The sequence below is a fragment of the Pezoporus occidentalis genome, unplaced genomic scaffold, assembly GCF_034315485.1.
Source record: "Pezoporus occidentalis ecotype Australia unplaced genomic scaffold, CSIRO_AGI_Poc_V1 ctg19, whole genome shotgun sequence".
Classification (NCBI taxonomy): Eukaryota; Metazoa; Chordata; class Aves; order Psittaciformes; family Psittacidae; genus Pezoporus; species Pezoporus occidentalis.
In genome coordinates this window covers 1762833-1781839 of record NW_026913748.1, presented here as the reverse complement: position 1 = coordinate 1781839, position 19007 = coordinate 1762833, and the positions used below count along the sequence as shown (strand labels likewise).

Here is a 19007-nt window from a genome sequence, read left to right as displayed (position 1 = left end):
CCAGAAATTGCTTACCTGTCTGTCAAGGGAAGCTGCTTAGAGCTCCTGACTAGAAATCAGGATAAGCACTCAGCAGATCCCTCTCCCTCCCTTACATGGAAAAAAAAAGATGGAGAAAAAGCTGTGCTTGTTTAGCCTGAATAACATTGTCTGCTTACCCTCCTCAGCCATCTTGTAGCCTTTACTTTTTTCACTGTATCGATAAAGATAGGTATCATTGTTGAATATAAATACTAGACTCATACAAATGAACACTGTGTAGATGGTAGCAAGTAAAGTTTGGAGATGCAGAAAGTTTGCCATCTCCCAGAGTCAGCCTTGCCTAGAAAAAGTAATCCAATGTACTGGAAATAGTGACCTGATGGTTTTTCTCTCAGGGTATGGCGAAGGAGCATTTTGGTAGTGAATTAGGTGAGAAGAGCCCAAGATGAGACTGCTCTCAGGCTGTATCTGTTTTGCAAACCCACAGAAAGGCTGGGCAGAGAAATATGCTGAAACCCACAGGAAATGTCTGCTGCACCATCACATGAGGTCAGTGAGGCATACTGTGCTTTAATGAGTGCAGACAAAACAAGCTTTGGTGAAAATGTCACAGTGTAAACATGGGTAACAAAACACAGACTAATACAGTCCAAGCTTGATGGGAAAGACCATGGGAAAAGATTTAGAAACCACCTTCTCGCACTCTTGCTGAGGTCAAGAGCTATGAGCGCTTTCAGCGTCACCCAGTAGCCATAGCACTGTACACCCAGGTGTGGGAGGAGTAACTGGTTTCTTATTAATTTAACAGTACTTCTAATTTCCAGTAGCATCCTATAAAAGCAGTAACCTATTTACAGCTTTCATTGAGCATTAATGAAGTGGAATACTGATGCAGCTAATCAGCGCTAGCGGTATGATGCAAGCACGCAGCACGGTGGCAGTGGTGGCAATCATCTTAGTCCAGTTGCCAGGATAAAAATAACCCCCACCAGCCCTGGGAAGCGGCAGCTCCCCAGCTGTGGAGGAGCATAGCCCAGAACATGGATCTCCTGCAGCCCACCTGGAGCAAGAGCAGAATCCATTCTGTTATTCATGTCCATCCCCATTGCTGCTTCTCTTTCCAAGCCCTGAAAGGGGGCATAATTTTTTATACTTGCATTTGGATCGGGACTCAGATTTCCTCAGAAATGGACACAGATTGCCAAATATGCTTGTATAATTGAGAGGTGGTTTTTTCTTTTCTTTTTTTTTTTTTCTCTTCATGGCACTTTGTGAGCTTAATTTAATCCCTGTCATTCCTTATATGTGGGTAAATGTCATCTACTTCATTTCATGAATGAATTAACACAGCCATGCAGAGTCTGCGTTTCCTGCACTGCTCACTTGGAAGGGGGGGAAGGGATTAGTAAATGTGTGACACCCTCAAGTTGTTAAGCCCTGGCTGGGATTAGAGATGCCCAGAAGTAGATCTTATTTGCTCCCTGGTGTAAGGTACTTGAAGGAGTCTACCAGCTCTACACCTTGTAATGGCCCCAATCAGCCCTGCTTCTCCTTTTTGTCAACCCTAAATATACTACTTTCATACCATGAGTCTGTTACTGCACCTGACAAGGGAGGAGCTCCTTTAAAAATAGCAGTGCTTTTAGTGGTGCAGAGAATATAAATAATGCTGGAATTTTCTTCCTTTTTTGATACTTCCTTAAGCATGTCAGAAAGCAGAGGTCTTTTGGCAAGGTGCAAGTCTGAGATAGCGCAGAGGTTCTTGGTATGTAGAAGATAGCATTTTTAATCTCGGGTGTGTGGACAAAGAGGTGGAAGCATAGCAATACAGAGCGGTGCAGAAAGTGTGCGCTAGTGTCTGAGCATCTTGTTATGTGATATTTTTAATACAGTCAGGAATTAAATTAATAGTTCTGTGTACTTATTTTAAAGCTTTCATGACGCGAAAAGAAGTGTAGTTCATTGAAAAAAGGAAATGAGGGACAATTTATTCTTAAATAGAAAGCACTGTGGCCATGTCTTCTTTCTCATGAATTTACACAATGGTTTGGATTAGTCTCTGACTGAGGAGTGTGTCTGTGTGTTGTCAGTGCTGTGCTTGGAAACTTCTCTGTGCCTGATAATGCTCAGTGCTACTGGAGCTTCATTTTTATGTCCAGTAATCTCACCTGTTTTTAGGGTATTGTGGGGTTTTGGGGGGTTGTTTTTTTAAGTGGTGATGTGCATTTCTCAGTTCTCAGTCAATCAATCCAGAGATACTCAGCTTGTCAGTGCTTTATAAAAATAGTCCAGGAAAGGCACCCTGCCAGGTAGAGTCACAACTTGGAATGCAAAAGTGGCATGGCAGTGAGCTCCTGACTTTCCAGCAGATTTCCTGAAGAAAGCTGGTGTGGGATTTCCAGGTGTACGTGGCAGCTGAGGAACAATGTTCTCATATGGTGTCAATTCATGGCTCCTCCATACCTCCTGTCCCCTTGTCCAGCAGATAGAAAACTGAAAATTGAGAACACTGTTTGTTTTCCCCACTGTTTGTCACTCCAGGTTATTTAAATTGTAGGCTCCACAGACCTGGAATGAGCCTTCTAGTTATGTAAAGCTACTGCCAAGCTAGAGCCCAGGGACCTTGGAGGTCTCTAGCTGCTAATAGAACACAAATAATAATGGGACTTGCAGTACCAGACAATTTTTTTTTTTGTGCCCTTGCCCTTTCCCTTCCTCCCAAAGTAACCTTTTCCATAAAGACTGTGGTTGGGCTTTACAGGTGTTCATTTCCTATTGCTTAGACATACAGGGTCTGAATTGCCTGCAAGAGCTGGAAGGGGACAGTGCTCATGACAAATCAATTTGCTGATATCTGAAATAACTAAGCAAGTAACACCAGGCTTCAGTCCTATTTTAAACCAGCAGTGTGCTGTTTGTTTTTGCATTTCTCTGCCTGCAGTAGATGGGTATCTCTAAACAAAGGAGGCAGAGTGATTGAGGAGCTTCTTTTTAAGGAAACGTCTCCGAAGAATATTAGCCTATTCCCCTGTTTCCACCTTTGCATACCTCTCCTTCACACACCCCCACCTTTTTTTGGTTGCTTTTCCCTGAGGAAGATAGAGATAATAAAATTTTCTACTGTCATTTAGCTTTCCAGATGATCTTTGTGTACTTTGCCAGACTGCAGCATAGAAAACAAAGCCTCGTTTATTGCCTACCAGCATATACGTGTTTTATGAATAATGTGATGTATGTGTAATGCGTGGGACTGATAATAGATAGGGAGATCAAAGTCTTCTGTGAATTGACAGCAGCACTATAAACAAGGTGATAGGGTTGCAGGTGTTTCTCACACAGGTGTTATACAAAAGCATATGGCCCTTTGCCATGATTTACTGCATGCACACTCCATCTTTTCCTATGTGACAGGGCAGTGTTGCTGTGAGCTATTCTCAGAGAGCACAGCCATGGCTCAGGACATGTTGACAGCAGATGACTGCAGTGTAGCCAGAATGATCTTGGGGACACAGAAAGGATAATGCTAAATTGGTCCTTCAAATTAAAAGTAGCTGATTGATCATCTACATTGCCTAAGGAACAGAAATCTGTATTCCTGAGGGGTCCCTTGCAAACACTGGAAACGGAGGTGATGCGCTTGGGTGTTGCAGGAGGGACTGGATAGTCCAATGTGCTGCTTGTGTCACTGCTCCTACCTCAGCTCATAGTTGGACTTACAGGCATCACTTATCTCCATGTTAAGTTACCTTCATAGTAACTTCTTTGGCTGTGACCATAGCAGACACTAGGAGTTGGACTGGGACACCTGTGCCATATATCTGCAGAAAGCAATGGTGGTGCAAGCCCAAACCAGCAGAAATCATTGCTAGATTGCTGTTTATTCTTGCAAATTGAAGAAAAGGCGTGTTTATGAAATGACGAAGGAGAACTGCAGCATCTTGAGTGAAACCTGAACTCAAGTCTCTGCCCTTTTCATCAATTGCCGTAAGACTAGTGCTTGTCTGCTTTTACAAACGAAACTGGTGCAGTTGAGTGCGTCAGGTATTTGTATCCTCTTTAGTTATTAAAACACTCTGGATGCAGATTAACTTCCTTTGCTCAGTATACTATAACTTAACCATGCCTTGATCTGCAAGTCCTTTGTTAAACCCACTGGAGGGTAGCCTGCTTTTTCTGCAACTTCTGAAATGTATTTTTACCAGTATGACGGTGTTACCAATGATTCCCCATGTGGACAGAGTTGTATCTCTCTGAGGATGCCATATTACTATTCATGCATTCTTTTTTTTCTGCAGCAATGAGCTAGATAGTCCCAAGTGTTTGCATTATACCTGGAACGCCCTATGTGAAAATATTATGAAGGTTTGGGTCGGGCAGTGTAATGGTATTGTATCACTCTAGGTAAAGGCAGGACTTCTGTGTGTGGACAAGCCCTGTGGAAAGATTAGCCTAGAGAAAGTTAATAAAAAGTACTGTCCTAAATTATTCATGAATCCATTTGTAATGTGCTTGCTGGGAGGCTTTTGTTTTTCTCAAACTTTTATTTATTAAAATCTGACAAGAATATCAGGTTTTGTTCAATAATAAATCTAAGCCCATGTGAGACTGGTGATATCCTCATGTAGTAATACAGAATCAAAATGAAGTTACATGGCAGGGGTGAATACGTTACTTACTTGGAAAGAAGAGATTATTGTTCAGGAGGATTTTATCTTTTACTTGCCATTTCAGAACAAGTGGGAAAAAAAATAACAAACCACAAAAACTAGTTGGGAATAGTTTCTTGGTTTGTGACTGAGGCCTTATTTTTGCAAAGGATTTTAAATATATTAAAGCTCAGTTGAACATCTTCCTGGTGGCTTTGCGGGTTCTGGACCTGTTTGGTAAATGAAATAGCTCAGATGGTTTTGTTTCATGCTTAGCTCTATTTGTCCTGTTCTGTTAACTTCAAGGCAAGACCATGGAAGTCATGCTTCTAGCCTGTGGATTTTGACTTGCAAAGCAGGTCCATACACACAGTCTTCTTTTTGTGTCCTAGAAAAGGTTAGAAAGATTATATACAGAAAGTAGAACAGTCGGAAAAAAGCAAGGAAGAGAGCTTTTGCTGTTTGGGATACAATAAAAGATGATAGTCTGTGTCTACTTTAGAGCAGGCATTCTTTAAAAGCAGGCAGAACTTTGTTTAAAAAACAAATTTTTTTTTTCAGTATTTTCAGTTTATTAATTTAAGGGGATTTTTTTTCCCGTTCTTTTTCTCTGCCCTTATTTATAAATGGATAAAGAATGGAAAAAGAGGTATCTATAGATAGAAACTTAGAGAAGAGTCAATAAAAAAGAAGGAGCTTAGTTGTGGAAGCAGAACTGGGAGTTTGGGTGACTGGTCTGAGTTGGAGAATGATGAATAGGTTTGTTTACATAAGCTTGGCTTCTGAGTCATTTTCCCATAAAAGCGGCTCGAGTGAAAGATGCTCCTGTCCCAAATTTTAGTCCTGAGTGCTTTCATGCACAGAGTGCACTGTGACATAAGGACTCCAACTGTGAGTACTGCCCTCTTATTCCAGTGGGCTGGAGCTGGAGCTCTGCAACCTCCCAGGGCTGAAATAAACTAGAAGTGTCTGTCTCACACACACATGTGCTTTGCATAATGCCTTTTAGTGGTCAGAGTTAAGCTATCTGGGTATCTTCTGATTCAGATTTGGAATCTGGTAATAGGGATTTGGTTCCTGTGAAAAGCTGTGTGTTGGAAGACCATCAGTCATTAACTACTAAATGAGACCAGGAACTCCGTAAGCTTGGAGAAGTGAAGAGAAAAGCAATGTGTGAGTGTGAGAGGTCAGTATCCGTGGCCGAGTAGGTTTGGAGTGGTGCAGGTCTTCACCTCTAATGCCAGAGAAGTCGTACAAAGTACATGCGGAAGGGTCACATAGGGCATTATCTGCTTTTACCAAAGACTGTGATCAAAGCAGTCTTTCTTATGCACCTATTAGGAATCTAAAGAGAAGTTTAACTATTAACAGACAGCCACTTTGCTGTGGCTTACCAAACTGGGAGAGGTGAAGAAGGTTTATTTTAATAACCACCTGTATCTAAGGTACAAGTAGAGCCTATGGATTGAATTTGGGAAATAAAAGTTCCCTTTGCAAACCCACCAGAAAAGAAAAGAACATCTCTTCCTAAAGAAAATTATTTTCTTGTTCTTTTCTGTCGTTTGTTGTGAGTTTTGGTGGAACAGGGGTCAAGGTGGACTGTTTTGGAATCGAGATATCTGTCTGACTTGTTTGCCCTCAGTGAAATCAGTGCTGCTGCAGCTTCATTGCCATGGGAACCTCCAGTTGCTAAATTTAATTCAGCCCAGGGTTTGCTTGTCTGTTCTGTTGCTGCAATGTAGACAGGTGATAAGCAATATATTGATATTAAGCTAGATCATACTAAAATGGTTAGCCAACAATATTGCCACAGTATTGCAGCATCTGTGGTATTGCTTTTGTGTTCTGCTCTGAGATGCCTGTCCCTCCTGTGCCTGCCTTCAGCCTACTCTTTCTCTGTCCTGGCCGAGCAAAGGCAGCACAACCTGTGTAGTCTTTCTGGTCCAGCAATTGGCAAAGGTGGGGACCGTAGCAACGTTTGCTTGCTGGTGGTACTTCTTCTTCTTCCTCTAGAGAAGCTGAGCCTGGAGTGCCCATGGGAGTTGGGGAGAATGCTGCTGGACAGGGGCCCTCTGCACCCTTAGGATTTGTGGGGTGGGGGTAGGTCCCAGGGCTTTGCCATGGAAAAACATTTCATGTGGCTAACTGCAAGATAATCCGTTCTGTAGGTCTGTTGTGATTGTTCGGGTTGTTGGTTTCTAATGTTTTGCCTCCCTGTAGTTTGGCTTAGTGATACTACATCACTTTATACAGAATTCACAGTGAACATAGAGTGTGTAAACCTTTACTTTAAAATGTTGGCTGAGTATTGATTAATCAGTAAAAGGTTTTAAGCTGTTTCATTTAAATTCCAGGACTATGCATCTTAATTTAATAGTTGAGAAGAGATGGGAAAAGGTACTGCTTTACCCAAGAGAATGTACTTAATGTGATACTTGTTCATGGCAAGCATTTTCAATCCAGAAGAGGTATCTTAGGGAAGGAGATGGTTCTCTGGCAGTTATTATCTGCTAAAATGACTCTCTGCTTTCTTTCTTTGTAGGTATTATATTGGTCGCCAGATGTTTGTGGTGGTGTCCACACCAGAGATGATCAAGCAAATCCTAGTGACAGACTTCAGTAACTTCACCAACAGAACTGTAAGTAGATAAAAAGGTTGGCTTTGTGGATGGAGTTGGTAGTACTGCTAATTTTGAGCTCAGACCAAAAGTGACTGCAAGGGAGCTGGAAATAGAGATGGAAAAGTACAGCATGGTTCAATAAGACTTCAAGCTATATAAACTCAGCATATTCAGTCAAAGACTCCTGCTACCAGGATATTCTGAGGATGAAAGAGAATGTCCTTCAAAGGGATGCACTGCCCATGTGACTAAAGCACTAGATGGATGCTGAAGAGAGGGTTTAAATATCCAGTTTTGCAACTGACCTCCTATAAAATCCTGGGAAAATCGCTTACCAGCTCTCTTTCTCCATTCTCAGTCTGTAACATGGGGGCAGTATCACTTGCTTTCACCCACCCATGGTCTCTTCTGTGCTTTGAGACTTTCTAGGGCAGGAGCAGGCTGCTTTGGACAGGGATTTGCCTTCCACAGCTACCGTGTGTTGCTTTGTCATACTTATCGCTCAGAAAATAATAAATAGCAAAGAATGAAGCTGGAGTTAGGAAGAACTCATATGTATGCCATTTATGTATTAAAAAGCTCTTTTTCAGGTGCTGGTTAGAACAAATAATGAGGGGTAATGGCCAGAGGGATCATGAAGATTTCCAGCAGTTGCTTGGCATTTTACAATGAAATACTATCATTGTGGCCACACGCTGCCTCAGTGCCATCCATTCCCTGCTTCCTCTTGGTCCCTTTGTATGCTCAAGCCCACTCAAACTTGCGTGTATTCAGGAGGGTTGTTTGTGCCCTCAGGGAAAATTTCATCTCTGATTAGCTGTCTGTCTCCCCTGCCCCTCTGATCCTCTCTGCAACAAGTCAGTCTGTTTGCAGACTGCCTTTCTCCTTTACTTTGCTTCTTTTGGTACATGAGGTTCATCTTGTGACTACCTGTATCTTACTTAATAACCACTTGTACCAGTCACCCTCTGTTCTGTCTGTAGCTCATATCTGAATGGAAGTATCCCAGTGTGCAAGCTTCTTAGACTGAAGCTGTGTGCGTGGCAAGGGTCTTTTCCTCATTTTCTTCATTTTTGAAGGCATTTCCTACCTCTTCCCTTCTTCCACCCTCAAGAAGGAGGCCTATTTCCTTCTGTCTAGAACTTTTCCCATGCTTTTCTCTTGTGTATTTGATAGGAGTAGATGTATCCAGTGTTCATAGCAGTAGCTGATGCCCAAATAACACCTCCCTGAAATTACAGAGTATTCCTTTGAGGGTATATTCAGATATTTTTTTTCTTCTCTTAATTTTAGTCACCTCTGTCGTTTGAATGTAGTCACCTCTGTCATTTGAGTGTTTCTGTCTGTGCATTGCCACCTTTCCTAGTTTGCCAAATCTTTATTGGTCAGTGTTTATCTCCCTTTCTTGTGGTTGTACCCCCATCTGTCATGGTCTGCAATATTTGTGTTCATCTCTAAAATTCAGGTGGGTCAGGTCACTATAGCTAGTCTGCCCTTTTTTCTTCATCAGGGATCTGTTTAAGCATAGCTGTCTGTGTAAGTTCATATCTTTCCCTTTTTACTTGACTGTTCCCTGAACCATTTGTGGCTTTTCTGCACAGCATCCTGCTCTATCGATGAGGCACAGACTGAGAGACATCACTGCCACTAACCAGAAAGCCCATGGCAGATGAAAAAATCTTACTCCTAGCCCTGTCTTTAACAAAATGAATTTTCCCCCTGTGCACTGTTGCTATTTCTGGCTTGCTGAATGCTCATGAGTCTAATTCAAATGAACTTGCTTCATCTTACATGCTTTTATCTGCTTGTTCTATGGTCCTCTCACACAGCTGCAATCTTTGAGCATTGTTATTTCTCACTTTCCACTTTGTTCCCCCTCTTCCAGCCATTGCTTACACTTCCTGAAGGTAAGCAGCCTTCTGGTTTTGGCTCTTTCCACATCTAACCCAGGGATCTTTTTCCCCTCTTGAATATTGACATTGGAAGCTGCCTCTCCTCTTTAATTCTCAATCACATGCTTATTGTTTCAGCCTAAAGCCTGGTTTTTGTTGCTTGGTTTGGTTTGTTTTTTTTTAATTTAGTTTATGAGTGTCAGTCTTTAAGGGTGAGAAGGAGGGGAGAAAGGGGTGAGACTACTGAATTTGAGTAGCCTTGGGAATATTCACTGTGCTTTTATTTCCATCCCCACTTCCCCAAATGCATTTCCAGAGTCAAGATTTGTACTTCATCCGCCATAGGTGAAATGTGATTTATTTAACCCAGAATGCCACAAAGAGTGATTATTCACCACACTCTGTAGCAGTTGTAGAATCATACATTAACAAAGTATCACTGAGTTGCAGGATGTGCAGGACTAATTCTCAAAGCTAAGTGCTAAAAAAAGTTTCTATTCGATGTTTATTTAGCTGCTTTTCAATTAATCTTGAAATATGTCTATATTAGAGTAAGAGATGATGGGAAACTGAACTTGTGAAGGGTTGCAAACAGTGGATGTACGTAGGCTGAAGTGGGTAAGATGATGATCCAGTGAAATTTGGGCTTTTATTAAAGCTGTCTATAATGTGATAGTCTTGCCTTTGAGTGTTCATAAGAATAACCTTAATCTGAGATTGTGCACTTGCAGGCTGCTTGCTGGGAAGTCATCAGAAGACCTTTATGGAATCGGGGTAGTTTTAATCTGCTGAGAGGACTCTCTTGGATCCTTATGTACTGTCTCTGTATCCAGAGAGACCTTGACTACTTTTACACTTCTCACATTGGACCTACCTGCTCATTATATAGACAAAGTAGATTTTCCCTGTGAACAGAAGCCAAATTCCATGCAGTTATGCTTCCCTTTGGTATTATACAGCTTGCATCTTGAGTATTTGTATCTTTTGAACATTGCTGTAAAAAGCCTTTTAGGTGCCTTTGCCCTTTTTTGTTGTTTCTGAGTTACTGATTAGTAATTCTTGTGACAGAAGTATGTGGTGACTGCAGATCAAATCTGCATTAAGGTTCACTTCCTTTTAGAACAAGTAACAAAATCCAGCATGCAGGGTGCTCTTCTCCTGTAGGCATGGGGTATATTTATTGTTAACTGCATAATCACAGGAAAGCAATAATGATATTCTACTTTCCCACTTAATTTTGACTTGATTAATGTGAGCATTGTAGCCATTAGAAAACAAAAATTTCTGCTGTAATGTACCTTCATACTTGAGGCATACAAAGCCTTTTCCTTATGTTTTTAATTATAGTAGAAGAAGAAAAATGAAAATTAGCTTTAGACCTTCTGCCAAAAAAAATATGGAATTAATTTTAATTTAGATTAACCATGGAAACCTCAGCCAGCATTCTATGCAGGGCTGTGCTGCAGTAAATTGTACCTTTTTCTCACAACTATGTAAGTCATCTCTTGAATGGAACTTCTCTTTTAAAAGCACTAAGACCATTTTTAGCTGCATTTCTGTGTTATGAGATAGGTTTATGATGCTTGTTGTATTCTGCCAGTCAGAATAATGATATATAATCTGTTTCAGATTGTTTTTAATTTCTGTGTTGAAAATTTGTTTTGAATTAGTAGTTGAGAATCATTAGTGTACTTTTAAAAATGTAGGAGCAGAATTTTATGAGGAAGCAATGTGAAAAGAGACATTACCTGGTATGTAATTTAAATGATTCAGAAGTTGTAGGCCACAGTACTTGCTAAAAATGGGAATCACTGATCCCTGTGGCAAAGGTGGGTACTGGCTAGTAAGGGTTTGCCAGGCTGCTGGAGTCAGTGCTCTGCCAGGGTTCATGTGGCTATCACAAGTGGAAACTAGTAGTTGATCCAGACCAAATTTTTAAATCTGCATGCCAACCAGCTGGAGGAGGGTGGCAGTTTTAAAATGAAAAATCTACTCCAGTTCCAGCAGCTGTAAGGAAACATCACTGTTTTCTCATCAGGAGCTTTGCTGCGGTGGAAAAAAATAACAATGGATTAACCACAAATAATAATGAAGTGGTAAAAGTAAGAACAAAAAACTAGCATGGAAATTGATATAATGTCAGTACAAACTCCTTGTTATCCCTCCTGAAGGAAAAGTGAGTTGACCAAGCCTGTTTTCTTTTTGCTTGTCTATCCTTCCTCTTCCTCCTCTCCTGGTTCATCCATGTGGGATATTACTCTTTTCACATGTAGAATTTGCCTGTTACACTAAGCTGTTTGCTTTATTTTGATAAATTTGTACAGCTTCAGGCCAACATGTGGCATAAATAAATAAAATACAACCACCAAATAGGAAGGAACATATTTTCTGCATCTTGTTCAGCTCTGGTCCAGGATGGCTGACACATCCCCACATCAGCTGTTCTTTTTGGTCTCTTGCTAGGGGACACGGTACCAGCAAGAAAAGTGTCTGTATATTGCTCTATCAAAAGGCCTTTAAATATTCAATACAAGATGCCCTCCAGAGGTCCCTTCCAACCATCCTGTAATTCTGTGAATTTTGGATCAGGCCCTCAGCCAGCATAAATCAGCATACTTCCACTAACTTCAGATGACCCTATACCAACTGATAGCAATTATGTATCTCCAGAGTGGGACTGAGATGCAAATGGGCTTTAAACAGCTCACTGTGGTGCCTCAGCAACTGATATACATGTGTATGTGCTCAAGGCCTTTGCAAGTAAATGGCTGCTGTGTGTCTTGAGCAAGGTCTTACTTGATGTTTTCCAACTTGAGTATTAGAGTACAGGCATTGCCTATAAGCAGCAGCCCTACTGATGTGCTGTCTTTCAGTAAACAGTTGTAATTCAGTTGTGTATACATAGTCTGAACCAGTTTATAGGCTGGGCTGTTTCTTCAGTCCCCCTCTCAAAAATACATTTTTTTGTTTTGAAGAATAAACCCACTAACATATTTGTTTGAAGACGTGTAATGTAACAAACAGTTAAGGAATGAAAAGCTGTGTACTGTTGCCGAAAGACTTATATACATGGTATCTTGACCCTGTATCCTTGGTTGTTTGCTTTAGAAATGTTTCTTTTCTTCAAATTAAACATCCTAGGATTATTTCCGGTTGTGTCAATGCCATCATCATCATCCTTACTTGTAAATTTCTGAGTTTACTTCCCAATTGTTGTAGTAAAGTGTGATGAACTCAGTTTGTAAACAGATGATGAGTATGCTTTGTTGGAGGATTACCTTCGCATGGGAGTGTGGTTTGCAGCACTAGTGACATGCAGTATGACAGTGGGTAAATCAGTATTTGGAAAATTATTCCAACAAATAAGAAAACATAGTGAAGTATATATCATGTGATCTTCATTTTTTCACCCTTCAAAATGACTGTTCAGTGGGATGGTTTAGTACAAAAGTGATGTTCCAATGTGTGCTAATAATTGGATTATGATATTTATTTAGAAAAACCAAGCTGTTTTTTTTGTGGCAGCAGAGGGAGGGAATGTGCTTTTTGTTCTTTGCCTGTCTTCTTGGATATATTTTTTTCATTTGTCCGTTCCTTCATCTGCTTTTATCTTGTTCTTTGCTGGGTTAACACAGGATACAGAAGGTGACCAACATAATGCTTGTGGAGCCAACATGTCCCAGGATTAGTTGTTAACCCGCGTGTGTGCATATATGCATATTTGTGTATATTTATGGATGCATGCAGGTGCACTCATACTGATTTGAGGTCTCTTTGTGGTTTGAGGAGATTCTGAATCTCTAATCCTCACTGGAGCCTTGCAGATGTCAATTGTGCCGTATTGTACGGAAACATAGTAGTAAAAGGCACAAAATGTGCCTCTTTGTATGTGCTGTGGTGACATTTCAGTTCCTGATGCAGCAAAACCATCACTCCTGATGGCAGGCTGTGCCTTGAACATCCAGTTCTTTTTGATACAGAGCTGTGATGTTCTCTCCTCCCTTCCTCCCTGACTTTGTAGGACAAATTCAAACAAGTGTCGATCCTGCCACATGTACAATAAGGCTTAGTCTCATTGAGCTGAGAATATTCAGTGCTTCCAAAGATCATTCTGTGCCTTACAAGGATATGTGAAAAGGTGTCCAAGCAGTGAATTTGTTAAGGTTTACTTTTTTGCCTACCGGTTTTCTACAGCTGCTAGATCATAGTGGGTTTGAAATCTTGGCTGGTACAGCAACACTATAGAAAGGGAATTATGCTAGCAGGGAATGCATTTGGCTGTACAGCACTTAACTGTTTAATATTAAATTGTTTAACTGCATATTTGTAAGTGCTATTGTATAAGCAATGAGCCCAAATGCCTGAGTGATTTTACAATGCCAGTCCTGCCAGGGAGCAGAGCAAGGGTTCTTATCCTTGTTCTGACCTGATGGTTCTCACTGGGCTATGCTGGAGCAGGAGCTCCTACGCTCAAAATCCATAATGATCTCTCTGCTTTCTTCCCCCAGCTTTTATTCCATGGCTGTCTTCTAGACATGCTAAGATACCTTGCTAGCCTGGCCACTATATATATAACTGTTTTGCGGACTTCTTTACCTGGTAAAATGGCTTTGAATTCTGGATAATTTTTTTTCTTTCCTCCTTTTGCTTTCAGAGCTTGCTGGTTAATTTTTCTAAGCAATTAAATCCAGTTTTGTTTAAATGTTTTAAAGTAGCTGTGCATATGCTTGCAATAGACACTTTAAAATTAAAATAATAAATATTGAGAGGATCATTTCTTTCAGACTGCATATGTCTTTTTATGTATGCACAAGAAATTGCCCCTTATTCCCCATATGCTGCAGCTAATAGCACAAAACTAATGTTGTCAGATGATCACTGCTATTGACTGTAAAATTAATCAGACTTTGGCTCCAGTTAGCCTTAAAGAAAGACTTGACATATTAGTACACTATGTTCTGGGAACCACCTGATCCTCTGAATCCCAGTGAGATGAAGTCTGGTTTTGTGATTAGGGCTCTAGGTTGGGCTTTTGGAGCTCTGATTTCAGTTTTTGGCTTTGCTACAGAATTCCTGTTCACAGGGGCAAATCTTTTAGGAAGTGCTTTGTCACCTTAACAAATGTAAAGAGTGTGTTGGGAATTTCCAGCTGAACATTATCATTAGTGAATGTAAGTGCTTCAGAACTGATGGGAAGGGGTTTGGGGTTTGGTTTATTTGTTAATTCAAATCGTTGTGGTGGGAGTGTTTTTTTGTTTGCTTTTAAAAGAAATGTCAAGGAATATATTTTATTGAAAAGCTTTTTTTGTTTGGATTGGTTTGGTGGTGTTGTTTGGGTTTTTTTTCTCTTTTAAGTACCTTTCTATTTTGAAGTACTTTAAGTAGTTGGTTAAATATTAAGTTAATTAGTTAAATATTAAGTTAACAGATTCAGTTGACTGTATTTTGAGGATTATCTTCTCTCGAGTTTGTAATTTTTTAGTTCTAATTCAGAACAGGAAACAAAGTGATATCTCTGTCCAGCAAAGTGGGAAGGTTGTGTTTACCTTGAACATTTGGCATGTGCCTCTGCTGACTTCTAATAATAATAAAAAGATATTAGCATTTACTTATTTCTATGCACATTCTTATGCCTCGTTTAATTCAGTGGGCCATTAGTGTGTATTTAGTTAGGTATGCTTATTAAAAGTGTGCAGAATGAGGATGATCCCTTGAACAGGAGTCTTTGTTTTTCTGTGCCTCCCATGGTAAAGAGAGTGAACATGGTTTCTTCTCACACATACTATTCTTTAAGTATCTTGTAAAGACTTCTAAAAGTTCAGGAAGATATCAATCACAACAGTTTGGAGTGCCACAGAATCGCTGACACAATCAATCTGAAAATGCTGCCTGTAGTTAAGTCCAATTAGTTTGAGGATGGTTGGTTGACTGGCTTGGGAAGATCTTCTGTTAAGGGGAACTGTTGGCTGACACTGTCCTTTGCACAGTTCTTTAGATGGTTTGTTGTTTGAGGAAGGTTTCTGTGGTGGTGTGGCTGGAGGGAGCTCTCCTGCAGGAGTTCATAATTTTCCCAGCAATGGTGGTCAGACTGTAGCTGTGCTTGGAGAAAGCCACATTTCTTGAGAAGCTGCTATTTTACAGGCTAATATGTTGTTGTCTGGGTAAGGTCATGTGCATTTATTTGCTGAAGATTTATGGATCTCTAATTGAGTAAGGAAACACTAATATTTGTGATGTTTCCAGGTAAGATAGCAAATAAAGCCAGCTGATCCCTCTCGTATGAAGGACTAACAGTGATGGTGCAAATGGATGGGTTACACACAGGTGGAATACAAAATACAAACTTTCCACTTCCTGCAGACATGGATTGTCTGTTTTCAGGTGCTATGAGCCATAAACCTTGGCAATATAAAACCAATGCAATTGACAGTGAGGAGGCTAAAAGACTTAAAAACAAGTTTTCTCTTTCCTTGCCCTCCATCAAGACGTGATGAATCAGTAGGTTGAGACCACAGCTGATACAGAGATGCACAGTCATCTTATCTGTTAGCGGATTTATTGTGAAGTAGGTTATTTTTCAGCATGGGTCTAAGCATTTGAATCTATCCCTAAGTCTTTCTTTGGTTTATTAATGGGCTGCAGTGCTGCCATCACCATGGTATCCTGCTACCTCTTTCCCTGTGAAGACTGCAAAACTGCATGTTGATGAAATTTACATTTTTAATTCTCCACTCTTCACGCCTATACATATAAAAATGGTTTGCAAAACCGTGGGGGAACACAAACACAAGGACAATCTGGTATTGAGAAAGGACTAGGGTTTCTGTGTTGTTTTGCTCTTTTTTAATGCTCTTTCTTTATGCTATTATGCTGCAGCCATCACTGGTTCAATACCTGCTCCTAGGTAGACACCAGAACACCAGATGGATTACGTACTTTACAACACTAATGACAGTGGCTGATAATGTGTGCAAATCTCCCTTTCACTGCTTGTTCAAGGCAGTTAAGAAATACTGAATACAGCTGTACATAATTACGCTTCTTTTGAAACTAAACCAGCCTGTGAAATTTCTGTTTCTGGAAAATGGTCAAAATTAGTCAATAAAAACCCCAAACAAAACAAACAAACAACAAAACCCTAAACCCTTTGCATGTACTTAGTTAATGGTGTATTGTGACATTCTGTTTCTTAGATGCAAGGCTTCTCTGCCAACTCTATTGAGACTTAAAGTCTCAATAGAGATTAGGGGGGAAACTGCTTCATAATGAAACTACAAAAAGGTGGTTTTGCTGCAGGTGTAGGAAGATGCTGATTTGACAATCCTCTGTGTGTATGCACTTGTTTATGTCAGGAGGAGTTCGTGTAGGACTAAGAATATACGTGTCTTAGTGTGTTGCATATATGGGAAGGGACATTCCCTGTATTTACCCACTCTGTTTCTTTCACATGTTTGAGTTACTGTAAGATCAATTTTGAAATTGTCTTTTTTGGCTTGTTTATCCTCACCTTTTTTTTTTTTTTTTTTTTTTTTATTCTAGCATTCTGCAGAATTTCCTTTTCTAAACAACTGAAGAAAGCAAGATCAGAGTTTTATTAGGTTTTGCCTTCCCTTCCCCCAGTTTTTCTCCGTTGAAACTTGCCAATCACTTTTAAAGCCTACATTGGGCTTTTCTGCAGCACAGGAGATACCATTAAGGCTTTAAACCCACTAATGAGGGAAATGTGCACTGCTTGAAGGCTCCTGCAATATTAACTACATCCAATTATGTTAGGTAAATGTATGAGTATAGTCAAAACAGGATGAAAGCATATCTTTCTATTCAGGCCAAAAGCAGGCTTCTGAGCCAATCTTTCATCAAACTTACATTGGCTATTTATTTACTGGTTTTGCAGCAGGTTGGTTTTTTTTAAAGCTGTATGGCTGAAGACAAACACGGTCTTTTCCTGTCTATCTGCTCTGAGGGCTGTGTTCCTTGTTTAAAGAATATGTTTTATTGCTGGATAAAATGTGAAATCTGAAAGCTGATAAATATTTTTCCTGTTTAAATATAGTATTGCTTCCTTATCTAATCCTGCCTGTAGCTGACTGTTATAAGTAGGTGATACACGTAGAATGGAGATGCAGATCATGCTGGTTTTGCTGGTCCTGACCTTTGATTTCTGTTGATTTGTTGTTTTATAAAGGAAAGATCAACCTGTGCTACTTCTTTGGGCATATGCAGTGGGGATATTTTTTCTGAAGCTTTTACTCTAATAGCATGGGGTTTTGACAGTGCCTCATTTCTGACTTCTGAAACTGTTATTTGTCAGTAGCAGATTGGTTCTTTTGTTTACAGTTTTCTCCCTTTTCCCTGTTCTTGACATCTAGTAGAATGTCATGTCTTTTGATTCCTGCCTTTCCCAGTTTGCTTTTGTTAGGAGAGGAGTAATTAGTTTGTCACTTGTTCCAGAATTGATACAGGCTCAGATCGCAACATTGGAGTTGGCCTTTTTACGTGCTTGAGCCCAGTACTTGGCTTTGTTTTCATGTCTTTATACAGATTCAGACATAACTTACCTGGACATGAACAAAAAGTCTTTTTGAAACATCTGATGATAGAGGAGCCCATTCAGGTCTGTACAAATGGTGTTTCACAGCACAGAGAAGCGATTTACATGGGCCTACCCAGAAGCCTTGAAGTTTAGCACTGAGCATTGGAGCAGATGTGACATGTATTTTGAATGGTTCTCATATATCATGCCTAAGATCTGGTAACCTGGCTGAGTGTCCTCTTTCAGAAGTGGCCAGCAGCAGAAGTCAAAAGACTAGCATAATAGCAAGACAGACAGTGACAGTAATCTTCCTTCTGGCTTATCTGCCCAGCTGCTAGCACCCAGTGCTGTGGTGACTTCCAGTGCCAAAGGTTGCATCTGGGCATCGGTTATCCCCATGGCTCTAGTGGTTACAAATCAGTTTCCCACTACCACTTTTGAATTCTTTCTACTAATGATTATGCAAGCAGGTGACTTTTTATCATTGATGAGCTTTTTGTTTTCCATGTGATAGGAGTTATATCTGGGGACTTGTGTGTGTACAAGAGAAGTCCATTTCTCTTCAGTAAAAGTTAGTGACACATAGGGCCATTATTATACTAACCCTTGCAAGCTTCTGCTCTTCATTTTAAGTCTTTTAAAAGTAGTAAAGTAGTATTAAAGTAGTATTGTCATCTCAAAACTAGTGGTAATAATTCTCTCTTTAGTCATTCATTCAGGTAGCTAAATCCATTTACCTGTCGTTATGTTTATATTTGAACTTAAACATATGAAAGGATTGTGGGGGTATTTATGGTTGATATAAAGATAGTATTCTTATCTAGCACAATGCTGACAACCTTTTGTTAAGATGTCTTAGCTGGACTTGCCATTCCCACACAAGGCCTACAAAATGGATTGTGTGAGCATTCCTCATCTGGTTCAGCTCAGAAGCTAATCCATCTTAGTTTATGTGCAGACTTTTTCAAAACTACGCAGGCTGACTTGGCTCTGAAGCAGATGGTGAGTGCTCACAAGTGCTCTCCACCAGCTCCATTTCAATGGTGGTTATCTCCAATAGATGCTGGGTGGTGAACAGCTGATGGGGTAGTAGCATCATAAATTGATGCAGCTGGTTTTGTAGTTGTTCTCTGACCAGAGCCTGGAAAGTTCTCTTCTAATCTTTACAAAATTACCTAGCAATTAACTCCAGTAAAATTTATACCGCCCTGGTTTTTCACTTGTGATGGTACACTATGTAGCGTTCATTCTTCAAGAGTAAAACTTCCATGGCAAATGATGTTTAGAGACGGTGTGCTCCTTACCCTGGCAGTATGTTCCACGCATAAATCTT

General features: G+C 40.2%; 1 protein-coding gene across 9 annotated transcripts in view; it reads left to right on the top strand.

Moving 5' to 3' along the window:
- Window positions 1-19007, top strand: part of TBXAS1 (thromboxane A synthase 1) — a 238982-nt gene that overhangs the window by 107149 nt on the left and 112826 nt on the right. For all 9 annotated transcript variants that reach the window (XM_062616406.1, XM_062616407.1, XM_062616405.1 and 6 more), the window contains one exon: window positions 7171-7267. In XM_062616406.1, coding sequence (XP_062472390.1) covers window positions 7171-7267 — 97 coding nt within the window. The remainder of the gene's footprint in view (window positions 1-7170; window positions 7268-19007) is intronic.